Source organism: Cynocephalus volans, chromosome 1 (genome assembly GCF_027409185.1).
Source record: "Cynocephalus volans isolate mCynVol1 chromosome 1, mCynVol1.pri, whole genome shotgun sequence".
Lineage (NCBI taxonomy): Eukaryota > Metazoa > Chordata > Mammalia > Dermoptera > Cynocephalidae > Cynocephalus > Cynocephalus volans.
In genome coordinates, this window is record NC_084460.1 from 3,521,360 (window position 1) to 3,543,826 (window position 22,467).

At 57.0% G+C, this 22,467-nt stretch overlaps 1 protein-coding gene across 1 annotated transcript in view; it reads left to right on the forward strand.

The window, feature by feature from the left end:
* TSPAN11 (tetraspanin 11) overlaps positions 1-18,177 on the forward strand; it is a 65,119-nt gene extending 46,942 nt beyond the window's left edge. The window contains exons 4-8 of the mRNA XM_063076650.1: positions 6,036-6,110; positions 6,909-7,013; positions 9,691-9,849; positions 10,187-10,273; positions 17,934-18,177. Coding sequence (XP_062932720.1) covers positions 6,036-6,110; positions 6,909-7,013; positions 9,691-9,849; positions 10,187-10,273; positions 17,934-17,993 — 486 coding nt within the window. The 3' untranslated portion in view covers positions 17,994-18,177. The remainder of the gene's footprint in view (positions 1-6,035; positions 6,111-6,908; positions 7,014-9,690; positions 9,850-10,186; positions 10,274-17,933) is intronic.
* The last annotated feature ends 4,290 nt before the right edge of the window (positions 18,178-22,467 follow it).

A 22,467-nucleotide genomic window follows, 5' to 3' on the forward strand; every position in this document is an offset into this window, starting at 1 on the left:
CTGAGAGCCTCGGGCTGGGCTCTTCCCCCTCAACTTCATCTTGGCAGCATCCTAATTCTAATCTTTTCCTCTTGCCACGCTATTCTGAGAATAGGCTAGTACCTCCACCCCCACCCCAACCTGCCTGAACACAGAGCCTCCACCAGCAGGCCGTGGCTTGGTGGGAAGGTCTGCAAACAGTTTCTGCCTCTAATGATGCCGAGTGGTGGGGGGACAGAAGAGGAACGCTTCTGCGAAGCTCCCTTCTTTGTGGCAGAATTAGACCAATGGAGAAATTCTGAAATTCCAGTTTTATAAAGTTCTTAAAACTTTTCAGCTGCTACTGAGCTGCCCTGTTTCTTATGCACTGGTGAATCTGCTCCAGAAACTATCTGGGGCTCAGTGGCCCCCATGCGGTGCAGGTCCATCCGAAGACTCAATTTCTAACTAATCACCTTAATGTCACAGTGAGAAATATGTATGCGTATTTCCTGCAGAGCATCTTATTTAAAGAAAGTATTGGTCTGGTTTAGAAACCACTGTGCTGTTCCAGCTTCATTTTGGATCTGTAATTTTAGAAAGTATCCAACTTTGCTTCTAGTGCAAACTTTTCCATTAAAGAATTAACAAAAACAAAACAAAACACTTTGATACATGGTAGGGGGGAAAGATTAATGTTTGGGTCCCATTCCGTGTTTCACACACTGGTTCCTTCTATGCTTAGGGTCTAGTTTAGCATATTATGAAATGGGATCGTTCTCATGGGGGGCTGTAGGAGCAGAAGCTACAGAGTCTTTGGAATTCTCTTTACCGGTTTCTGCCAGACCAAGATATAGGGGGTCACTCCTGGAAGGACTGGGCAGCCATGAGTCTGCAGGGCCTAGAGGCTGGCGGGGCAGGCTCAGTTCACACCATGGTGCACAGGACCAGCTACAGGTCAGAGCCAGGAGGGCAAACAAGGATCAGAGCAGATGTGGTCCCAAGGAGTGAGTTGAGCAGTGAGAACCGGCATCAGAGGGAGGTCAGAACCAAGGATGCCCACGACAAGTGCATGCGTCAGCACTGGCTCAGGGATGGTGTCATGGAGGCCATGCCTGAGCTGAGCGTTGGTGGCTAAGCAGCCAGTAAACAGAACACAGTGGGGGTTGGGGCAGGGGACTCCTGGCAGGGGATGGCAGGAGCAAAGGCCAGAGGCTGTAGGCCTCGCTGCACATGGCTGTGTGTGCAGGCACAGGGAGCAGCTCACAGGCGTGCAGGGACAGTCGGAGCATCCAGGTTGAGTAAAGGAAGGGTGGAGGGGCAGAGACAGGCTGTGGAGCCTGTGGCCGTGAACCCAGGATGAGCCGCAGGGAAGACGTTCTTGTGCCAGTGCTGGCAGGGACACTGGAGCACGGCCGGCCTGCCCTGCAGGCGCCCGGGCAGCTGGCCGGGCTTCCCCAGCCTTCCCCTCCCTCCCCGTCCTCACCCACCCATTCCTCTCCTCTCCTGACACCCGCAGACCCCCTAAGCCATACCCACCCTAACATGCCGAATCCACCCTAGGTGAGCTCAGCAAGTTCATCCATCTTCCCACCCGCCACTTAGTGGGGACAGAACCACACAAGGTTCTGCAGCTGAAATCCCTGGTTCAGTTCCTCGCTCAGTCACGGACTTGCCGTGTGACCCCAGCCAAGCTGCTTAACTTCTCCAAGCACATATCTCATCCGTGAAGTGAGGCTAATGCTAGAGCTCACGTGGCGACGTGCTGAGTCATGCTCCTGTTCATCCCGGGGGTGTTCAGGAGACAGCGTGGAGGGGCTTGCAGGAGGGCAGGCACCTGAGGGCTCACAGTGCTGCCACAAAGTACCACTGTGTACCCAGCTGTGCTTCGTGCTATAGGGCTGCTCAGACGATCAAGGCACTGACTCTTCCAAGGAAGAGGTTTTATTTTTATTTTTTATTTTTATTTTTTGGTGGAAGGGATACCTTTCCGCTGCCACCACCATAGAAACACCGCATGACCTCTGCTCCTCCCTACTAGGTTTTAAGGAGCAAGGCCAGCACGCTCTGGGTTATTGCCTCCTAAGCCATAGCCAGCATTCTGGTGGCCCTCCCTTCCCCTGCGAGACCAGTGGGCTTTGTGGGTGGAGCATGGGCTGTCCCTGGCATAGACAGCTAGGAGAAGCAGGACCACACCGGCTCCAGTAGATACTCACAGTGAAACATAACCTCGCTGCACGACACACGGGGTATCTGAGAGTTTCTCATTATCAACTTTTGTTTAACTGTTCAGAAAACAATAACAAACCAAACTTAAGGCAGAAAGTGGCTCCAGAACCTTCTTCATGCTTCCTAGAGGCAACCTCTTATGCAACATGGCAGCATGCCCCTCCCCAGCTCACTAAGGGCAACGGGAGGAATCTACAGCTGCTTCCGAAAACAGACTGTCCCCAAGGAACCAGAGTGTCTCCCACCTGCTCCTGCCTGCTCCTCCACCCCTGTGGCTCACTCTGGGTTCAGACATACACTGGGAACAGTGTGGCAGTCAGGGTGAGGGACATAGTGGCAGACCCAAGTCTAGCCAAGGAGAGAAGCAGAACGTGCTGGTGTCAGGAGACGGGCAGATGAATTGCTTAGGCCTGGGATGGCTTAGTGGGGCCATGACTGAGCTGGGTATTGAAGGACAGGTAGACACTGGAATTGCAGGCAGGGGACAGTGAGGGCAAAAGCACGAAGGCCGGACAGCTTGGCCTGCAGGAAGGGAACTGTATGCTGGAAAGCAAGGCACTCTCAGATTTGCACAGCCAGCAAGCCAGCCAATGCCGCAGGAGTACTGAGGTGGTTCTGCTGCACTGAGGGAGTCTGGGAAGACTTGACAAAGCAAAGGGTGGAGGGGCAGACCCCTGGCCTCACATGGCAAAAAACCCAGCAGCCTGGCCCCGTTGCCCAGGAACCCAGCCCAGCAGCCCTAGGGCAGGACTGCCAGGATCCTTGACCCCTTGCCTACCTCCTGTGGGCTGCCACAGCCAGAGCCATGACTCAGGGCCTCCCCCGCTCAGGTGAGTCACTCACCTGTAGCCCTCTTGCTGCAGAAGCTGCTTCCAGGAGGCGGGAGCTGTGCCTGTGCTCACTGAGCTCACGGGCCTTGGTCGCCTTGAAGGCCCAGGCCTGGCCCTCGCTCCCTTGGGGCGTCTGCACCCACTGGAGCTCCTTGCTTGGGAGGAGCATGTCTACACAGAGCTGCCTCTGCCCGGTGCTCCTCCACCTCCCCGACAACCCCGTCAGGTGGGTTAGCCTGCCTGATGCCTCTGACAAGCCTTCGAGGGGCTGGCATGTGCTAATTGAGTCCCACTAAGTCAAAAGATGTGGTTCAGTCTCTCTCCCATCCCTCTTCCCCACTTGTCTTCAATAGCAGCTATGGGGAGCAGCATGACACTGCCACGTCACTAGGACTGTCACCAATATATGACCTGCAGGTCACACCGTTGCCAGCAGGAAGGATGGTAGCCAAATGCCAGGGTGCCAGCAGCCTGGGTCCTCCCGGTCAGCTCCGAGCGCTCCATCTCTTCCTCCCACGCTGTGCAGGGCGTCAGGAGCGACTGGCAGTCACTGCCTTTAGGTGCTGTGTGGCAGAACGGGAGCCAGCCTCAGCACCACGGCAGGTCAGGGGGTGGATGGCAGTGTGGAGCCAGCAAGAAGGGCAGAGAGGAGCTGTGGCCCGGCAGCGCAGAGCCACCCCTGCGTGTGGCAGGCAGGTACCTGCTGACGTCTGCGTGCTGCTGATCTCCACAAAGCACGTTACCCCCACCCCCACCCCACCCCTGCTGGATCCTCCCGACCACTCATGATGGGTGGTAAAGACATTATCCCCGTCTGCTGGCCAGGAAATGGGGGCTGCGTCCCACACTCAGGGCCCCTATGGATGGCCCTAAAGCTTGCATCCTATACAAGGGGACCAACGGAGGCTGAAATCAGCCTGCATACCTCTTGCCGAGCCACAGTTTTCTCACTGGAGCACATTTTCCTAATTTACACCAAGGTTCCAGTGGCCACCCAGCCAGGGCCAGCAGGAGATGGAGTCTGGACTCAGCCCCAAGGTGATCAGCATTTCCCCAGCCTTCTTCAGGTCTCAGGCCCTGTCTCCCAGAGGCCGCTCAACAGAGAGGGACCGTTCACAGACCCTGTGGTCGGCCTGCTGCCTCAATTTACCCTGGATACTATTCAGTACCATGCATGGACCCACACGGCCCTCTATTATCCAAACCCTTCCCCGTGCAGTGAAACGTCCATGGGGCTGGTGGAGGACGCCCTTGTGGAGACTGTAACTCCCTCCCCACACTTCTAAGCCTCAGCCTGGGGACCAGGAGCTTGCGTCCCCTGTGCACACAGCCTGAGGTTCCGTGCAGAGTTGGCACAGGTGTCCTGCCCCTGATGGGACCACGGGGGCGTGCACCTCACACTCTGCCACCCCTGGCCCTGTCCACATCCTCAGCCAAGGAATGGCCAAGTGGCATCTGGTCCTGGGGGAGGGAGGGACAGAGCCTGGACATGTGGGCTGGAGGCCTTTCTGAGCTTAGGAGAGAGCCTGGGGCAGAAGAGAAAGGGAGGGGGCAGGGACCTCCCTTTGTACTCTCTGCCCCAGGCTCCACAAATGGCAAGGACAGGCCTGACACCATTATTCGGAGACTAGGAGCCTCTCCTGCATCCCGGTGGCGGCCAGCTCCAATGTTAGAAGACAATAGGGCGCAATAAGACTGCTGAGGGGGCTTGGGGGTAACTGATTTCCTTGAATGGTAGCCTTGCCCGTGGGCCGAAGTTCTTTCCCCATGAAAAGAGAAGTCTGCACCCTTGTGTTGCTTGAGCCCTGCCCGTGCTCAGTCCCCTGCTGAGTGGTCCAGGAGACGGCCATCACAAACAAGTGTGGCCCCGCAGCCACCCCAGCCTGCCACGCCGGGAGCCCCTGCCAGCTGCTCCTCCGGCCCACACTCGTCCCCTGCCTGATGAGCCTGTGCCAGGGAGCCCGGCCTCAGGGGTACTTGGGAGGTGCTGAGCTACCCCAGAGCTGGGCGGTGTCGGGAGCTCTGCCTGCACCCCCACCCCCACCCCCACCCCCGCTTGCTTCCGTCTTTCCTGCCCAAGGCTTTGGAGCAGCTTTGCCTGTCCCTGTCCCCTCCCAGCCCACGTGGGCCTGATGTGCGGTTTTGACCTTTTGGCTCCTCTGAGGACACACCAGGGTCAAGCTGTGTCCCAGGAGCCTCCCTGGCTGTGGAAAGCCAGGTGGGATTGGGAGAGAGGTCACGGTCACACTTGGGTGCGCGGCCGGGAAGCCAGCCAGCAGCAGCAGGGCCACAACGCACGAAGAGCAGCCCTGAGCCCGAGGAGGCAGGCGGAGGGGAGGGGAGCTGAGAACCCTCTCATGGCCACGAAGGACGGGAAATGGGCATCATGGGGGCTGGGCGATGACACACAAGTCACCTTCCCCAGATCTCTGCCTTCGCTTTTTCCTGAGCCTTGGTTGCCGCCACCCAGCCTGTCCCACACTCCAGCCACATTGGCTCTCTCTTGCTGCACACGAACGCCCCACGCTTTCTGCAGGCTCCAGGCCTCACACGTGCCCTCCCCTCTGCCTGGAGTGCCTTCCCTCCTCCTCCACCTGGCAAATGCCTACTCATCCTTAGAGACACCACTCAGGTGTCACTGCCTCCAGGAAGCCTTCTCTGACTGCCCACCCCACCAGGAGACTGCTGTTGTTTCTAGGGCTTACCCCATAGAAGTATTTGTAACACAACATTGTGATCACTTACTATCTGTCCCCTGCCACCAATAATTTTGAGGGCGACAACCATCTTACTATGACACCTGGCACCTGGCAAATAGGTCTTTCATAAACATTGGCTGGGTGGCCGTATTACTGAGTTGCCAGCAGACCAATGCATGAAGGGGTGAGTGGGGAACTCAGTGCCAGCAGCCAGCAGAGGCCCCTGACAGATGTCTCTGCCACCCCCAGTGCTTTGGGGAAACGTGTCATGGGAGTGCCCTGATTCCAAAAGGTGACAGTCTTCTCTTTTTGCTTCTAGTATTTCTGCCTGTTGTTTGTCATCTTCCTCGTTGAGCTGGTGGCGGGAGTCCTGGCCCACGTGTACTACCAGAGGGTGAGTGGACATTTCCTCCTACATTCTGCGTCAGTTGTGCTGGGGACACTGCAGCAGACACAGACGTGGTCCTGTTTCCCAGACCCCGACAGCCTCTGCACATCTGGGCCCCAGCTCCTCGTCCTGGTTCCAGCAGTTCTCTGCTCCATCTGTTGATGCTGCTGTCCTCAGGGGAGTTGGGGAGGGGGAGCATCCCCTGGGAGGCTGGGTTATCCCTCTCTCCGTCCAAGGATAGGAAAAGGGTGGATCCATCTGCCAAAGCCCTCCAAGGAGAAAGGCATCGGCCAGGGTTGAATGCCAGACTGTAAACACAGGCTCAGGCCTGCCTGGACTGCACAAGGGTGGGGTGACCAGTCCTGTCCCCTCCCACCCTGGCACCCTCTAAATCAGGGGTTTGAGGTCATGACCAGTCCGGCATCCATATGGTGCCTACAAGGTAACGATTGCTCTTATTTTGAATATCACCTGTAGTTAAAGTTAAAATTAGCAGATACTTGAAAGCATCTCTGTGTCCAGCCTCACCATCAGCTCTGGCCACTACCCTGCTTAGCTGCCTCCTGCCTTGCCTGTCTCCCAGTGCTGCCCTTATGTCAGGGCCCGGTGTGGGCCGCATCCTGTCCGTGCACGTCCTCTGCACTGCCTCCCACAAATGGCCCCATTGCACTGTTTGGGGACCTTGGCCATGGCACCCTTCACAGCCTGCAGCATTCTACAGTGAGCTGGCTCTGGAGCGAGCCTGGGGACCAGGTCCAGGTGGGTGGTCCTGCTGATGCCACCTTTGTTCTCCACCTTCCCCAGCTGAGTGACGAGCTGAAGCAGCACTTGAACTGGACTCTGACTGAGAACTACGGGCAGCCCAGAGCCACGGAGATCACAGCCTCCGTAGACCGTCTACAGCAAGACGTAAGCACACCCTACAGGCTTGAAGGCCAGCAGACGTGGGTTCACATCCTGATTCTGTCCTTGCCTGTCCGTGTGACCCTAGGCAAGTTACTTACACTCTCTGAGTTTCAGAGGCCACATCCCTAAGATGAAGCCTCATACAGTGTGTGAGCATTAAAAATGATCGCAGTGCTTCCCGAAATCCTGGTTGCCTTCCTCCTTCCTCCTCTGCCTTCGCCTCCTAACCCTAACCCTAACCCTAAAACTAACCCCTTGCCCCTAACCCCTAACCCAAACCCTAACCCTCCCCGACTACCTGCTCAAGCCCCACCCCTGCTGCCTCCCTGTTCTGGGTCCCCTGTGGGCAGGAAGCTGGTTGCACCAGGAGAAGAACTCCCTCTCCTGGCCAGGCTCCAGGCCGGAAAGCTCCTCTCTGGGCTTCTATCTGTGGGGCTGCCTTCCCCCTCCCTCAGGGAGTCGGGAGCTGAGGCCCCATGAGAGTGGGCTGAACGCAGAGGTATCTCAGATAAGCCGCTGCAAGAGCTTCCCAGCTCTGAGCCATCAGGCAAAATGCTGGGGACAGAAAGGTGGCCTGTCCTTTCCAAGAAGAGATACAGCAGATATAGGGGACAGGCAAATGGACCTCAGATCTGTGCTGTCCAGTGTGATGGCCACTAGCCACATATGGCTATTTACATTTGAAGTTAAATACAAAATTCAGTTCCTTGGTCACATTAGCCACATGTGGCTAGTGGCCACCAAATTGAACAGAACAGATATAGGACATTTCCTTCATTGCAGAAAGTTCTAATGCTCCAGGACCCTTCTCCCTGCCACCCTGCCCTGCCCGGCTCTGGCCTGAGGCCTTGGTCTTGGCCCTGGGAATGCCAGTCAAGTAGAGGGAGCGGGGGTGGGTGCTCCCTGAGCTCCAGTGGCATCGTGGTTCAGTTAGGAAGCCCCACTCCATCTCCCCAGGACTCAGGCCCAGCTCCCAGTCGGCACTGCACAGAGGGGTGCCTCCTCTGAAACACTGGCCAAGGCACATGTACATACACAGGTGCACACCCACGCCCAGGTGCTCGGCCCAGGGCCCAGAATGGGGCAGCACACATTTTTGGTCAGCCCTGCCCAAAAGTTCACACTTGCTGGGCCTCCCCTGTGAGCAACTGGGTGAGAAGAGGGATAGGACAGATCCTGCCCTTGGGGGTTACTCAACGTCAGCGAGTGTGAGGCTGGGGCACCCTTGGAGTAGAGAGTGGGGGAGGCGGAGGACTTCGTGGGGGGCCGGCTAGAGGCAGTGGAGAAGCAGGGACAAGATTCACCCAGGCAGAGAGGATGGGAGTGGCCAGGCAGGGCAGGCAGCACATGGGAAACCTGCGTGGACTCAGTGCACGTGGACACAGGCCCACACACGGCCCAGAACAGTTAGAACCTGGACCTGCATCTCAGGCAGGAGGGACGAGCCCCGGGAAAGCTGTGGTTGCAGAGCCAGGGCCAGCATCCTCCAGCAGCTCCGCATGCATGTAAATGATACACGTGCTGTACTCGCACAGCGGTGACCACGATGGCAGGCGTCTTGTATTAACTGCCGACCCTGTGCCAGGCTCTTTTCTAAGAGCAGTACGTGGCTTGCCTCTTTCGGTCCTCACGACACGCCGGTGTAGAGGCACTCCTGCTGTCCCATTTCATAGGTGACACAGCAACAGCACACGACCAGCACATACATGTGGGCACACAGATGCACATCTCCCACGTGCCTCCTAGCACACTCCAGGCTACTCCCTGCTCTGTGTGCTGTCACGTTCTCCTTGACTCCTGGTAACCCCTATGCATCCTGTTGGACCTTTCCTGTCCCTGAATGGAACATTAACCCCCTCCTCCTCTGTGTCACGTGCAAGCTCCTGGCGTCTCTCCTACTAAATGACAGCAGTTGATAAGCGACTTGAGGCCCCTTGCCTTACTCATGCACATAGTAGGGGCCTAATGAATGCTTGTTAACTGAACTCCCCACACACCAGAGGCAGCCTCGAAGCAGCTGTCTTCTCCGGCCTGTGTAGGGACTTTGAATCACAGTGCCCTGACTCAGAAGGGCAAGAAGTGACCAATTTCTTTGCATCACAGACCTGGGCTGGCGCAGGTGACCCCAGTCTTACTCAGCACACGAACCAGTTCCTGTGGTCAACGCTGATCTGACCACACCATGGGCTCTGGGGCACCTTCTGTGCCCCTGCAGGTCTGGGGCTCTGAGGCTTCAGAGCCTGCACAGGGGCTGAGCATCTCTGGCAAGGCTGGGTCCCCGTCCCCTGTTCCTCCAGGATGATGGGGAAACCACCATGTGGTTTAGCCAGGTCGTGGGCTCTGCCATCCAGCAGTGCGCAGACAGCCCCACCCGCTGCGGGACCTTCCTTCTTCCCACCCGTCTCACAGCTCCTCCCTGCTCCAAGACACCAGCCTAATCCCCTTGAAAGACTTGGACAGCTACAAAAGGTAGCAAACAGGTGGTGTCCTGCAGGCACCTTCTGCACCGAGCTGGAGAAGGGCCCTAGAGGGACCAGCTCAAAACGGGAAAGGAAAACTCACAGGGAAACAAATAGGGCTGAGTTAACTCTTGAATAGTGTGCCCTACAGACCTGGCCCCCGGGGTTGGGGAGCCCCCACACAGGCTCCTCTCACCTCCAGCCTCTGCCTCCCCTTTCAGTTCAAGTGCTGCGGGAGCAACAGCTCGGCTGACTGGCAGCACAGCACATACATCCTGTCGCAGGAGGCCGAGGGCCGCCGGGTGCCTGACAGCTGCTGCAAGACGGTGGTGGCTCGCTGCGGCCAGCGGGCCCACCCCTCCAACATCTACAAGGTGGAGGTGAGCGCCCAAGCTCTAGTGGCAGCATGGGGAGGCTGGCTCGGCAGATGGGGTGGGACAGGCAGACGCACTCACTCCTTGGCCGTGAGATCACAGTTCCTGCGCCTTCCGGCATCTCTACAGAGCCCTGGGACAAGCAGCCCCTGCTGGGAGATTCTAGGACACCATGGCAGGCCCCCAGGCCCACTGGAGAAGCCCATGAGTGGTTCAGGTTGGGTCTAGGCCTCTTCATCCTCCAGCCCTCGCTCCACCTCAGCAGGTGCAGCCCCACAGCCAGCTTGGGCCCCACTCCCCACTGCTCCCCGCCGGGGCGTGTTAACCCGCGGTTGCCTTGCAGGGAGGCTGCCTCACCAAGCTGGAGCAGTTCCTGGCCAACCACCTGCTGCTCATGGGGGTGGTGGGCATCGGCGTGGCTTGCCTGCAGGTGAGTGGGAGTGGGGGGGGGGCGGGCGGAAGAGCTCTGAGCCCCTGTCCGTTGGCTCAGATCTTGCATAACTGGGTTGACACAACTGAGCCTTTGCACACCAGGCCCTGCCCTGCCCTCTACTCCCTTCTCTCCCTTCCCTTTGCCACCAAGGATGAATCACATGGCTAATCTCTTCCCCAGAGAACGTGAAGGAAAGTGCCTGGAGGACAACTTGAGCTTGTGAGGAACAGGGAGCTGGTAGAAGTGTGAGTGTCGGCTCAAGTATGTGCATGCCCCCATGTGTGTGCACGTGGGGTTGTGCGCAGATATGTGTTTAGATGTGCTTGTGCATGTGTGTGTGTGCCTGGACCTGCACTTGTTCCTTTGTGTGTGTGCATGTGCGTGTGTGTGTGCCAGGGCCTGCACTCGTTCCTTCGTGTGTGTGTGTGTCTGGGCCTGCGCTTGTTCCTTCATGTGTGTGTGTGTGTGTGTGTGTGTGTGTGTGTGTGTGTGTGTGTCTGGGCCTACACTCCTTCCTTTATGTATGCGTGCATGTGCATGTGTGTGTGTGTGTGTGTGTGTGCCTGGGCCTGCACTCGTTCCTTCATGTATGTGTGCGTGTGTGTGTGTGTGTGTCTCGCCCTACACTCATTCCTTCATGTATGTGTGCATGTGTGTGTGTGTGTCTCGCCCTACACTCATTCCTTCATGTATGTGTGCATGTGCATGTATGTGTGTGTGTGTGTGTGTCTCGCCCTACACTCATTCCTTCATGTATGTGTGCATGTGCATGTGTGTGTGTGTGTGTGTGTATGTGTCTCGCCCTACACTCATTCCTTCATGTATGTGTGCATGTGCATGTGTGTGTGTGTGTGTGTGCGCGCGCGCCTGGGCCTGCACTCGTTCCTTCGCACGTGTGCGTGTGTGCACACACTCCCCTGTGCACGCCCAGCTCCCTGCTGTGATGAGCAATGCCCTTTGCTCCTGTTTCTCCCCTCCACACCCCTCCCCCAGCTGCCATCCGGGAAGTCAGCGTCCCTCTTGTCCCTCTTGCTGCGGCCCAGCAGGAGCTGCATGTGGGCTGGTCTAGCAGGAGCTCGGTAGCCCTGCAGTCCTGCAGAGGCTTCGTGTCAGAGGACCTGGGTCCCATCCTGGCTCTGTCTGCTCCTGGGTGACCTTGAGCAGTTACTTAATGTCCCTCAACTTCTTCATCTGCAAGATGTGGATAACTTCCCCTACTTTGTAAGGTCTGAATAAGAACGAGGTGATGCGTGTGACCCACTTACAGCACTGGCACGCACGAAGGCCTCCCTACGTGGAAGCTCTCTTTATCCAGTGATCTGTCGACTTCTGAGTATTTTCAGATACTTCCTCTCACCAGATCCCCACACAACCTGGGACCCAGAAAACCATCTTACCCAGGGTCTCATGCCCTGAACTGGCACCCAGGTCTCCTGGCTTTGGTCCTCTGTTGTCCCAAATTCCCTACCCAGACACAGAGGTTTGAGAAAAAGAGAAGCAGGAGATGGTGGCTTGGCTGGCTTGGGGAGACTTCCAGTGTAGGGTTCTTTCCAGATGATCATGCCAGCCTACCTCAGTGTGTGGGCCTGGAGGACCCAGCTGCAGCCAGCATGCTGGGAAGACGGTCCCCAGCCTCTGGAGGGAGGCCCATCTTGGTTTGGTCACCTATGAGCTGTGTGACCTAGGGCCAATTATTTCATCCCTGAGCCTCAGTTACTCATTTGTAAAATGGGGCTAATTATACGTCATTTGGTGGATGATTGTGAGAATTAGCAATATACATGTAAATCACTTGGCTGGTTGCTGAGCAGATAGCAGGTGTTCAGTAAATGATACCCATCATTTTTATCATTTCTACATGGGCACATTGTGTCTCAAAAAATCCCCAGTTGTTCCCTGGCCAGACCAGCCTGCCCCCTTCATCCTCATCCACCTGCGGGGATAGGGGGCCCAGGTGGCACTGGCATAGCCCCTCTTCTGTCCCAAATGCCAAGCCCCAGAGGAGTTGCCCCTGGCACTGGGGAAGGGGTGGCTCTGTGCTCCAGCTCCTGGCCCAGCAAATGCTTCCGAAAACCTGCTACTTGTGCCAGGTGTTGAGGGGGCCTGCTCAGTGTGGACACTGACCAGGCCTAGTATACATCTGTGCATTTCTTCCTGACCTCTCTGGCCTTGAGAACCTGTAGAAACTGCAGACAAGGGCGGGGAGGCTGAGGGCAGTGGGACAGCACGTGCCCCGAGCCTCAGGTCAAGGGGAACAGCACTGCTGTGTAAGTCTAATGTCGAAGAGGCCAGGTCATGGGGCCCTGGCTAGCACTTGCAGGCCCACAGACACCAGCTCCCCAATTGCATCCCCACCATGGCTCACTGTGAGTGGCTCCTGGTATCCCTGAAAGGGTGCTTCACCTGGCCACGGCTGTGGATCTCAACCCCTTGCCCAGTTTTCTCCCCTGTGGTCCACTGAGCCAGCCCTGCAGTGGCCAAGCCTCAGGGGAGAGCGCCCTCTGCCGGCCAGTGCTGGGCACCAAGCTTCTCAAGTCCTCCAGGTGTGCCAAAGCCTTGAGGAAGGGCTCGTACCCCAGGCTCAGTCACCCTCCCAGCCAGACAGACACCAGGCACCTGCCTCACATACCCAGCCTGGCACTTCAAAGACCCCCAAGGCTCAAGAGATATCAGCCCAAAATGGTGTTATAATGATGATTCCTGGTCCCCAGGAACTGGAGGAAATCTTGCTCAGGAGTCAGAGGGCCTGGATTCTAGACATAGCTCCACCTCTTGCTGTGTGACCTTGGGAAGCCATATTCCCTCTCTGAGCCTCAGTTTCCTCACCTGTGAAATGAAGGGATTGGATGTTTTTGAGCCTTTTTAAAGCAGCAGCATGCTCTTATCAATGGAAATCTCGTAGAGGAGCCCCATACCTTACACGCAGAAGGCAGAGCTGTTTGGATTGAAGCAGGAGACACGCCTAGTGTGGCTGCCCTTGTGGCCCTGAGCTACTCGGGGTTTCCAATACAGTTTGAAAACCACTGGTCTAGACCATCTCTCAGGAACCTTCTGGCTCTAACATTCTATGACTTTATGGTAAGGCTCCTACCTCGGTGACCAGTTATCTTGGGACTGATGTCCTGCAGCTTCCTGGAATGTCAAATCAGATGGTTTGTGAACACTTTGAAAACCAAGTGGAAAATCCCATGCGCGTGAGGAGCTCTGATTCCAGCCAGGTGTTTGGCAGCGCTGCTCGTCACCTCACGGACATGCGGGCCAGGCACTGACATGCTCAGGAGAGGTCGTGGCGGGCTGGGTAACCACGCTGCGAGAGGTCTCGGGCGCGGGCTGTGGCCCCTTTTACGTTTTCATCAGTGATCTCCATGAAGATCAAGAAGCGTGCTAATCGGCAGGGACAGCTGGTCTGCTGAATGGTAAAGGCCACATTGAAAAGAGAGCTTGGTGGCTGGGAAAGATGTGCTCAGACAGAGGGCCAGACAGTTAACAGGGTAGCGTCCTTGCATTTAAGTTTCATTTGGGTTTAAATCAAGCCTACGTGCAGAGTGAGGGCACCTGCCTGAGTTACCCGGCAGGGCGCTGCCCACACAGATGCCAGTGTGGGAATGGTGGAAGGAGCCGGCGTGTGCGGGGTGCCAGTTCAGGCCACCCCGAGGTGCGACCAGACCTCCACAGAGCCCCCAGGGCATGGTCCTCAGCCTTGGCTGCACATTGGGATCACCCGGCAAACTTTAGAGTCACCTGAAGCCCAGGCCACAGCGTAGCACGGCTGGCTCATCTGGGGAAGGCACAGTGATCTGCAGAGCTCCCAGTGACTGCCCTGAGCAGCCAGACCCAGAGGGAGTGGGAAAGGGCCTGCGGGCCCAGAGTCAAATGTGGGAGAGGCCAGGAGATGGGGGGAGACAGCGCCCTCCCCCTCTTGCAACACCCAAGTCACGTGGGGGAGGGAAGGTACTTTTCCTGGGAGGTTCCAGAAGACAGAGCAGGAAGAGTAGGTGGAATTTTACACAGAGACAAATTTGAGAGCTTTTTAACAATTAGAATAACGTGGTCCTTGCAGAGTACTAAGCTCGCTCTCTGTGGCTGCAGGTTGGAGTAGAGGCTGGGAACTGGCAGGGATGCCAGAGGGAGGGACCTCTGTCCTTGATCCCTTCCACTTGGAGACTGTGCATCCGGGAGAGCACCTGCCCCTTCCGGCAGGGCCCACGGGCTCCCCCATCATGTAACTCACTACCCTGGGGGCAGTCTCAGACCTGCAAGTCATAGACTCCTAGACCTGGAGGGACCTTGAAGACCTGGACCGGTGCTGTCAGCACCCCAGGGTTAAAAACACCACTGCTCAGGCCCATCTGCACAGATGCTGGCTCACTGTCTGGGATGAGGGCTGTGCACGGGTATTTTTAATGCCCCCCAGGTGAGTCAAACGTGCATTCAGGATTGAGAACCGCTGGGCCCTCATATTCACACGCGTCTGAGGACACCAAGCCCAGCTGGAAAGCCACTTGCTGAAAGCCACACAGCTGCTGTGGCAGAGCCAGCCAGGGCCCCAACTCCTGGGCCTCTTTCCTTTACACCAGCTTCCCCTCTTGTGGCGGACTCTGGAGGTGCTCCTCTCTGAGGTATCTTTAGAAGCTAATTTCTAGAAGATTCTGACTGGGAAACTTTACTAAAAAGGATATAGCAGCAGCTCTCTTTTCTCACTGCTCTCCTCACACTGAGTCCTGGGAGCCTCCCCCCCAACTCCAGGTGACATGCAGAGGGGCTGAAGGGCACGTGCTCTGTGTCAGCTGCTGTATGCCAGGCACCGTGCCCAGGGCTGGGGCCCCACTGTGGGCAGCGTGTGGCTCCTGCCCCCAGGGAGCTTCCACTTGGGGAAGGAGACAGGTGCACGAGCAGTCACAGTGCAGCCCCAGGTGCTGTGTTAGTGTGAGCCCCGGGATTTGGAGGAGCAGACACGGGAGGCTCCAACCAGTCCATGGGAGGCCAGGGAAGGCCTCCTGGAGGAAGCGATATATAATCAAGCCCTGGGAGAGTTTGACAGGAGCTGGCAGGAGGGGAGGGAGTCAGGACAAGGGAACAGCATGTGCAAAGCCCTGGCTAGCTGGCGAGGGGATGGGAGGGTATCCTGAGGGCCCTGGGGAGCCACCACCTGGCCTCTCATAGGCTCAGTGTCCAAGAGGGTCTGGGTGCTGTGCTGTTGGTTCCTGTTATCCTAGTTTTTCAAGAATCTCACCAGGGAAGGCCCTGAACCAATGTACAGACTGGAGGTTTTCCTGTTGATGGAGGGGGATTTGAGGCTCAGAGAGGAATGTAACTGTCCCCAAGATCACACAGCCCATTGGTGCAAGCTCCAAATAAAACCTAGCCCACCACCACCCCGACTCCCACACTGCAGGATGGAAACATGTTTCAGAGCCCAGAAAACTCATAAGACAGCCAAGATTGAAATCTGCAGGTCATTAAAAAAGAGAAATCAAACAATCATTTTGGAACAACTTCCAGAACCTCCCTGGCCCTTCCTGCTGCTCTTTGCTGACAACCAGGTGCTGGCTCAGAAGCCTTCACGAGAAGCCACAAGCATACTGGCTTCCCTGTTAAAAATGCCCCATATGTGCCCAGTGCTACGCTCAGGCCGCTACTGGCAGAGAGCACCGTGCACCATGCAGCAGCCCCTCTGCTGCCTCCAGCTCCCGCAGTGCCCTTGTCCTGTTTTGTCTCTGCCGACCCTGTGCTGGCTGCTTGGAGCCATCCTGCTGCTTTCTGTGTGTCCTCTGTCAGGAGGGAGGTGCTGATTCTCAGGGGTCTGATGGCTTAGCATCCTTTACCACTCTGTGTGACTTGGGGTGGGGTGGGGGTGTGCATGTGTGCGTGAGTCTATGTGCACGTGTATGTGTGTGCATGTGCATGCATGCTGATGAGAGCAAACTTTATTCCTCCTGTGATGATTCAGGATGGGGGTGTGCACATGTGTGTCACGTGTATGTGTGCGCATGTGGACACACACTGATGAGAGTCTGGCCCACACACTTCTGCTCTTACCGTGCCTCTCCTGGAAGGCACCCTGGGAAGATACATCGGCTCCTCCAGTCCTCTCCAGCATGAAATGTACACTATGAGAGACATGGACACGGTTTCTAGCACGTCTCCTTTCTGGCTGCTCCCTTAGCATGGATCAGAAAGATCCAGATAACCCCACAGGAAACCATCAGACCAGGAGGTAGAGACAGGGGAAGAGGGTGTACTGCATGACACTGGAGGAATGGCTGTGACAGCCTCCTGCTTAAAGCAACTGGGAGACAGGATAACCTTTTAAGCCGCCTTTTGGCTGTGACCCCAAGTCCCCAAGGTGGATTAATGCAGTGCTTAGCACCAAGCCTGAAAGTTAGAGGCAGTGTTCACAGCCTCCATTGTCCTCCAAGCTGGGTTGGGACAGAGAGGAGGGAGGCAAGGGGAGAAGACAGGGTCGTCCTGTGTTGCCTCCTTGAGCTAGCCTTGCAAAGAGGACCAAAGGGCTCACGAACTCATACGCATCTCCATCAGCCTGTCCTGCTCCTGTCGGCTAGAGCTCCACAGGCATCCAGGTTTGCACTGGCAAGGTCAGGTCAGCAGCAGCTACTGGAGAAGTTGCAGAAAGTCAGGCATTGCTTCCTATGCTGGGGGAATGCAACTTCACCCGATGTGCCTGCCACGGGACGGCTGTGGGCTGCTCTAGCACAGTCCCCGTCTCTTGTGGACAGAGAGTTGAGATCCAACGACATGTCATCATCATTATCAGGATCATGATGACAGTTGCGAGGCCCCTTGGCCTGCCACATCCCCATTCCTTGTCCTCACTGCATCCTCGGGTGGGAGGGAGGAGAGGAGGAGGAGGCGGGAGGAGCAGGTCCAGTGAGAGCAAGGGGAGAGAATAAAGGTCCTCTGCATTTAGAAATGGGAAAAGTGGCTTTCCCAAGCCTGCGTGTGCTTTGGGCAGGATGCCCTTAGCCTCTTCTTGTCCAGCTGGTGGATGCCAGCAGAGGGGCTGTGCGCGGGGCCCCTAGGGCCTGGATTTGGTGCTGCCTTCCAAGCTGATTGGCAGGAGGAGCTGGTGACAGCTCTGGGTACCCGTCCCAGAGTCTCAGTTTCCCCAGTGGTTTCTGTACATCAGCCAGCATCAATAGTGGACCTTAGTTTTGCTCTGGAGTCCAAGGGCAAGCAGCCTCTTTCATAGAGAAAAGACTGCGTCAGACAGCTCTAATGAGGGAGTGCAAATGTTACTGCTTGGGATCTAATTAAGTCAGGTCATCCTGTAGAAGACCTATGGCCACAGACCAGCAGCATCTACCTGGAGCTTGTCAGAAATGCAGACCCTCAGGCCCCCACCCAGGCCTACGGAATTGTAACCTGCCATGTAACAAGGTCCTGGGTGATTCGTGCCCATTGAAGTGTGACCAACACTGCTCTTGCATAGTAGTTCCCACAGTGTGATTCCGCCACACATACCAGCATCACCTGGGCACGTGTTAGAAACCCAGGCCTTCTGAGTGGGATCCAGGAGATGCGTGCATGCACTCCAGGGGAGCATCGCTGCTCCGGGACGTGGCCCACTCCGGAGCATTGCTGGCGGCAGCTTCGAGGGGTTCTGATTTCTTTGCTCCTCTGCTTTTTCCACTGGCAGATCTGCGGGATGGTTCTCACCTGCTGCTTACACCGGAAGCTCCAGCGGCACTTTTACTAATGACCAACCACGTCCCCTTCCAACTGCCCCTCTCAAAGACAGGTGCCCACATCCCATCTGCCAGGCCTGCAGAGTCAGCACAGCTCAACCAGGACCACAGGCTCCCTGTGCTCTGTGTCCAGCTCCTGCAGACCCACCAAGTGCCTGGACCCAAGCTCCTGCTGTTCCCACCCAGGCAGGGACCCTCGGCCCCCACCCTCCATTTCTGAATGCTCCCTGCCAGATCCTGGGCAGGGGAGTGGGACGCCCATGAACTACAGAAGAGGGAGAGTTCGGCTCCTGAACCTGGACCAGAGGGAAGACCCACCCCCTCTGGACTCTGGCACTCGGTGCGCAGTAGCTCCGTCCTGCTCCCCACTCTGGGAAACGCACCTGGGCAGGGCACTGAGGGCTGGCTCTTCCCCAGAAGACCTCGCCCGCCCTTTGGCCTGTCCACTCTGCACACTGTCTCGCCTGGAAAGCAATGTCCTGTGGGCCTGTTCCTTCCTGTAGGGCTGGGTGGAGCTGCCGAGGCAGGGAGCAGAGGGTAAATCAGCCACAGCAGCACGTGCTGCAGCAGGAACAGCCCTGCAGCCTTCCCGGGAGAGATCCCCTGGGAGACTGTGGCCTCAAGCCCCAGCCTCTAGTAATATGCCCCCGGGCATCTCCCCTTCTGAGGCCTGATTCTCAGGAGCCAGGTTTTAAAATCTTCTTCAGCTCTGAATGTTGGTGGGTATAAAAATCTTCCCAGAGTGGACCAAATCACAGGCCCTGCAAAGTTGGAGCCGCCAAGAAGGGGAGGCTCTGAGTAGAGGGTGCTCTGCCTGAACCTCACTGTCCTGGGGCCATCTTCCTGGCCACATGGCCACCCATGTGGCTTCTAGGCCTTGTCCTGCCTCCCTGTCCCTCCTGTCCCAGAATGGATGCATCCCTTCCTTTGTTCTGTCTCACATCACTGAATTAGGCAGAGGATTTTCCTAAATACTAAGGGAGAACAGAAAAAAGATTCTAAAAAATACACAGTATAGATTCTGGCAGTTTTCCAAAGAACAGGTATCAACTCCTAAGACGACCATTGCCCCCCCATGGCTGTTGCAAGTAGGCAGCTCATGACACAGAACCCTCCACCTGGCAACCATGCCTCCCAGGCCCTGCACTTCACCAGAGGGGCCCTCTAACTTCCCTCAGGAAGGTGGCACCTGGTCGTGCTAAGACCCAGGATCCAGTTGCAGTCTGACGAGCACAGCTCTTGTTAAGCCAGGTAGATCCTAGAGGAGGCGTGTTCTCTCCCATACACAGGAGAGGCCTAAAGGCCACTCACTGCTGTTACCAACACAGCTCTGAACTGTCAAGAAACTACATCCTTCGAGCAGGAAGTGCCAGGAGCTCAGAGGAAAGATTGCCTCTGGGGATTCTCCAGGGGCTCCTGAGAGCCTGGGCATTCAGGAACAAACTGCCCCTTGGGGCATTGTCAATAGCAGCAGACTGTGCACGCAGGTTGGGTGGAACCACCCCTCACAGCCCAGAGAGGGGCCACAGCTCCTGGGAGGGGCCACGCCTCACCCCTGCTGACATCACCTGATGTCCTCAGAGTCTCCTTAGAGGGTGTGGCACCTCACGCCCACGTGGAGAGGCTGTCTGCGGCACGAAATGCGTCTCCCTGCCTCACACTGGGGGTTGGGAGAGAATCTCGGGTCACACCCACTCACAGAGCCACCCTGGGTGGGGGGATGCCCTGGTGTGGGGATGCTGACCGCTTGTCCTCAGGTGGGTCCCTTTTCTGCCTCCTCACCCCTCCTCTGTATTGTGCACCCGCTGTTGCTGGGGCTCTGGGTGGACACAGCGTGATTCCTGTCTCAGGACCTCCCCGTGGGCATAGCCGTAGGCATTTAGATCTGCAGGCCCCGCATGGCACTGGGGGTGGTATGATAGGTCAGCGTGATGTGCCCCAGGACCCTTGCGCTCAACCTGGGCCTCGGCGACAGCCGCTCTGGACCCACCACAGGGTTCTGAGGCAGGGGAGTGAGTTGGAACAGTCACTGTCATCACCACCAGCCCACTCCCAGCCTTGAGAACGTCCTCTGCCGACTGGCCACTTGGAGCCCGAGGGTGAAGGGGAGGAGAAGGGGAGGCGGGTTGATGACTGAGGACAGAACCAGTCTTCTGTACGGCCACTGGGTGGCGCGCGCACCTGCTGGGATGGTAGCAAGCAAACCCCAGCAAGCTCACATCAGAATCACCTGAGGGGCGCTTCAGAACAGAGCGCGGCCCCCACCCCCAGGAGGGGTTTCTAATCAGGAGGGGTGGGGCCAGTAATTTGCATTTCTAACAAGTTCCCAGGGGATGCTGATACTGCTGGTCCTGGAGCCACACTTAGAGGACCATCGCTCTAGGCCACGCCACAAAGGAGGACAGGCCACCTTCCTTTATATGTCACCACCCTGGGGGGTCAAAAGCCCCTCTGGCTGTCTGGCATGAGTCCCACCTGCAGCAGCTGAGACTGCTCCCAGGAGAGTGCCTGTGGGGGTGGAGCTGCACTGTGGTCAGTTCACAGCCAGCCACAGAGCGCCTCTCCAAGTCCATGGTGCATCCCTGCAGCACCCACCCTGCCCCGGAGGGCTCTCTGATGGGTCTGTGACCTCAGCCAGGAGACCAGGTGCCTGGGTCCACTTCCTGGAAGGGGACACATTATACTCCCCAGCTCCCGTTTTCCTGCCACCTTCTATGTGCCTTGGGAGGGCCCTGCTCCATCCCCCCGGCCTGCATTTTCTACTTCAGCTCAGCACACAGCCCTGTAGCCCACACCTGCCGCCCATGTGCCTCCTCCTCCTCCTGTTCATGCACCTGAGACACCCTCCCTGCCGCCCGCAAGTGCCACTAGTAATTCCAGACAGCCCAACATTAGTGAGGCCAGATGGGCTCCTGGAACCCGCTGGCTCATGGATATGGGTCATCACAATATTCTAGAAACAGAATTTGCCTTAATCATTTAGAGAAATTGCTCTAGTTGTCCCAGGTCCCTGTCCTTGTGATCTCAGTGTAAGCTTGACTTCACATGCTGCGGACCATGATAATAAAAGAACTGTATCTAGGACTACCTTGTGTTGGTCTGGTTTTTCTCCTCTGCAAGGAAATCCCAAGAAATCACCAAATGTGTTGTGACCACTACTACATCCTGAAGCCGCTGTGTTGGTCTTCGCTCTCCCATTAGTAAACCCACTGACTGAATTGATTAGGGTCCTGCATGCTCTTCCTGTGTCAGCTGTCATCATGATTTGTGTGCACTGACCTCTTCTGCTCACGAGTGTTATTAGCTCCTGGCCAGGCTCAAACAAGTGCACTTGCAGTGTGTTCCCTTCAAGCTTCCTGCCTTTGCTCAGATGCTGCCTTCACACCATTCTCCACAATGTACAGCCAGCCTCTGTCCCTGCCCCTGCAGTGTGCTCTTCCCTGCTGCGGGCAGCACCCCTCCCTAGCAGCAACAGATGCAAAACACAGTGGAAGGCCAGGGTGCAAGGGGGCTCCCTCTGGCTGAGAAACACACTCCCACTGTCACCCATACCCCAGACCACCTCAGTCCAGAGTTACAGGGTTTCTCCACCTTGTACTAATTTGTCCTCACCCCCAAATCCAGAGTTGGACAACTTTTCATCTCAATGTGAAAAGACTCAATCTTTGCTGAGGGTACCAGGTTACCCAGAGCAGAGCTAAAAGGAAGCAAATGTTTTGTCGTTTATGGCATAAAACACTCATTCCCTTTAATTCACTGTTCTGTCTAGAACACCTGCTCAAAGTGGGCTGGGAGCCTGAGGAGGACCTGGGTAACCTGAGCTCAAGGGATCCCAAGACGGATGGGGGAGTAGGGATCAGGGAGGCAGCTGAGCGCTGAACCACTCACCTGGTGTGCACCCGAAAGGGACCCGGTCACTTGCTGTGTGAGCAGATTGGTCCACCTGAGGAAGTCCCCAAGTGGGACACACCTTGCAGGGGCATCTACAGCCCCTGCCCCACTCTGCTGTGTCTCTGAGCCTCTTCGGTCAGGGTCCGACTGCTCACTGAACGGCTGCAGTAGTCCTCTGATGGTGTGATGTCAAACAGGAGAATGGGCCATCCCAGGCACACTCACAGTCATCTATCCCGCTCGACAGGGACACCTGCTCACCGCCCATCACTGTGTGTGCGCGTGTGGACACACGGCACACAGACGGACCCAAGGAGGGGCGAGCGCCCCCGTCTGGCCAGCCCTGCAGCCACCAGGGCCCGTCGGGTGGCCACGCTGCTGTGGAGGCCACTCCTCTGGGTGGCTGTGGCTTGCCTGTCAGCTGCCACTGCCCCCCAGCAGGTGCCGATGCCTCGTGTCAGCCGCGAGGGCCAGGCTGTCATTGCTGCCTCAGGGTGGGCTGTCTTGGGCCGGGGACCCTGGCTCCCACTCCGTCTCCACAACTGAAAATAGGCTGCCATAGTGGGGAGGACGCAGGGGCCAAAAGCCCTTATT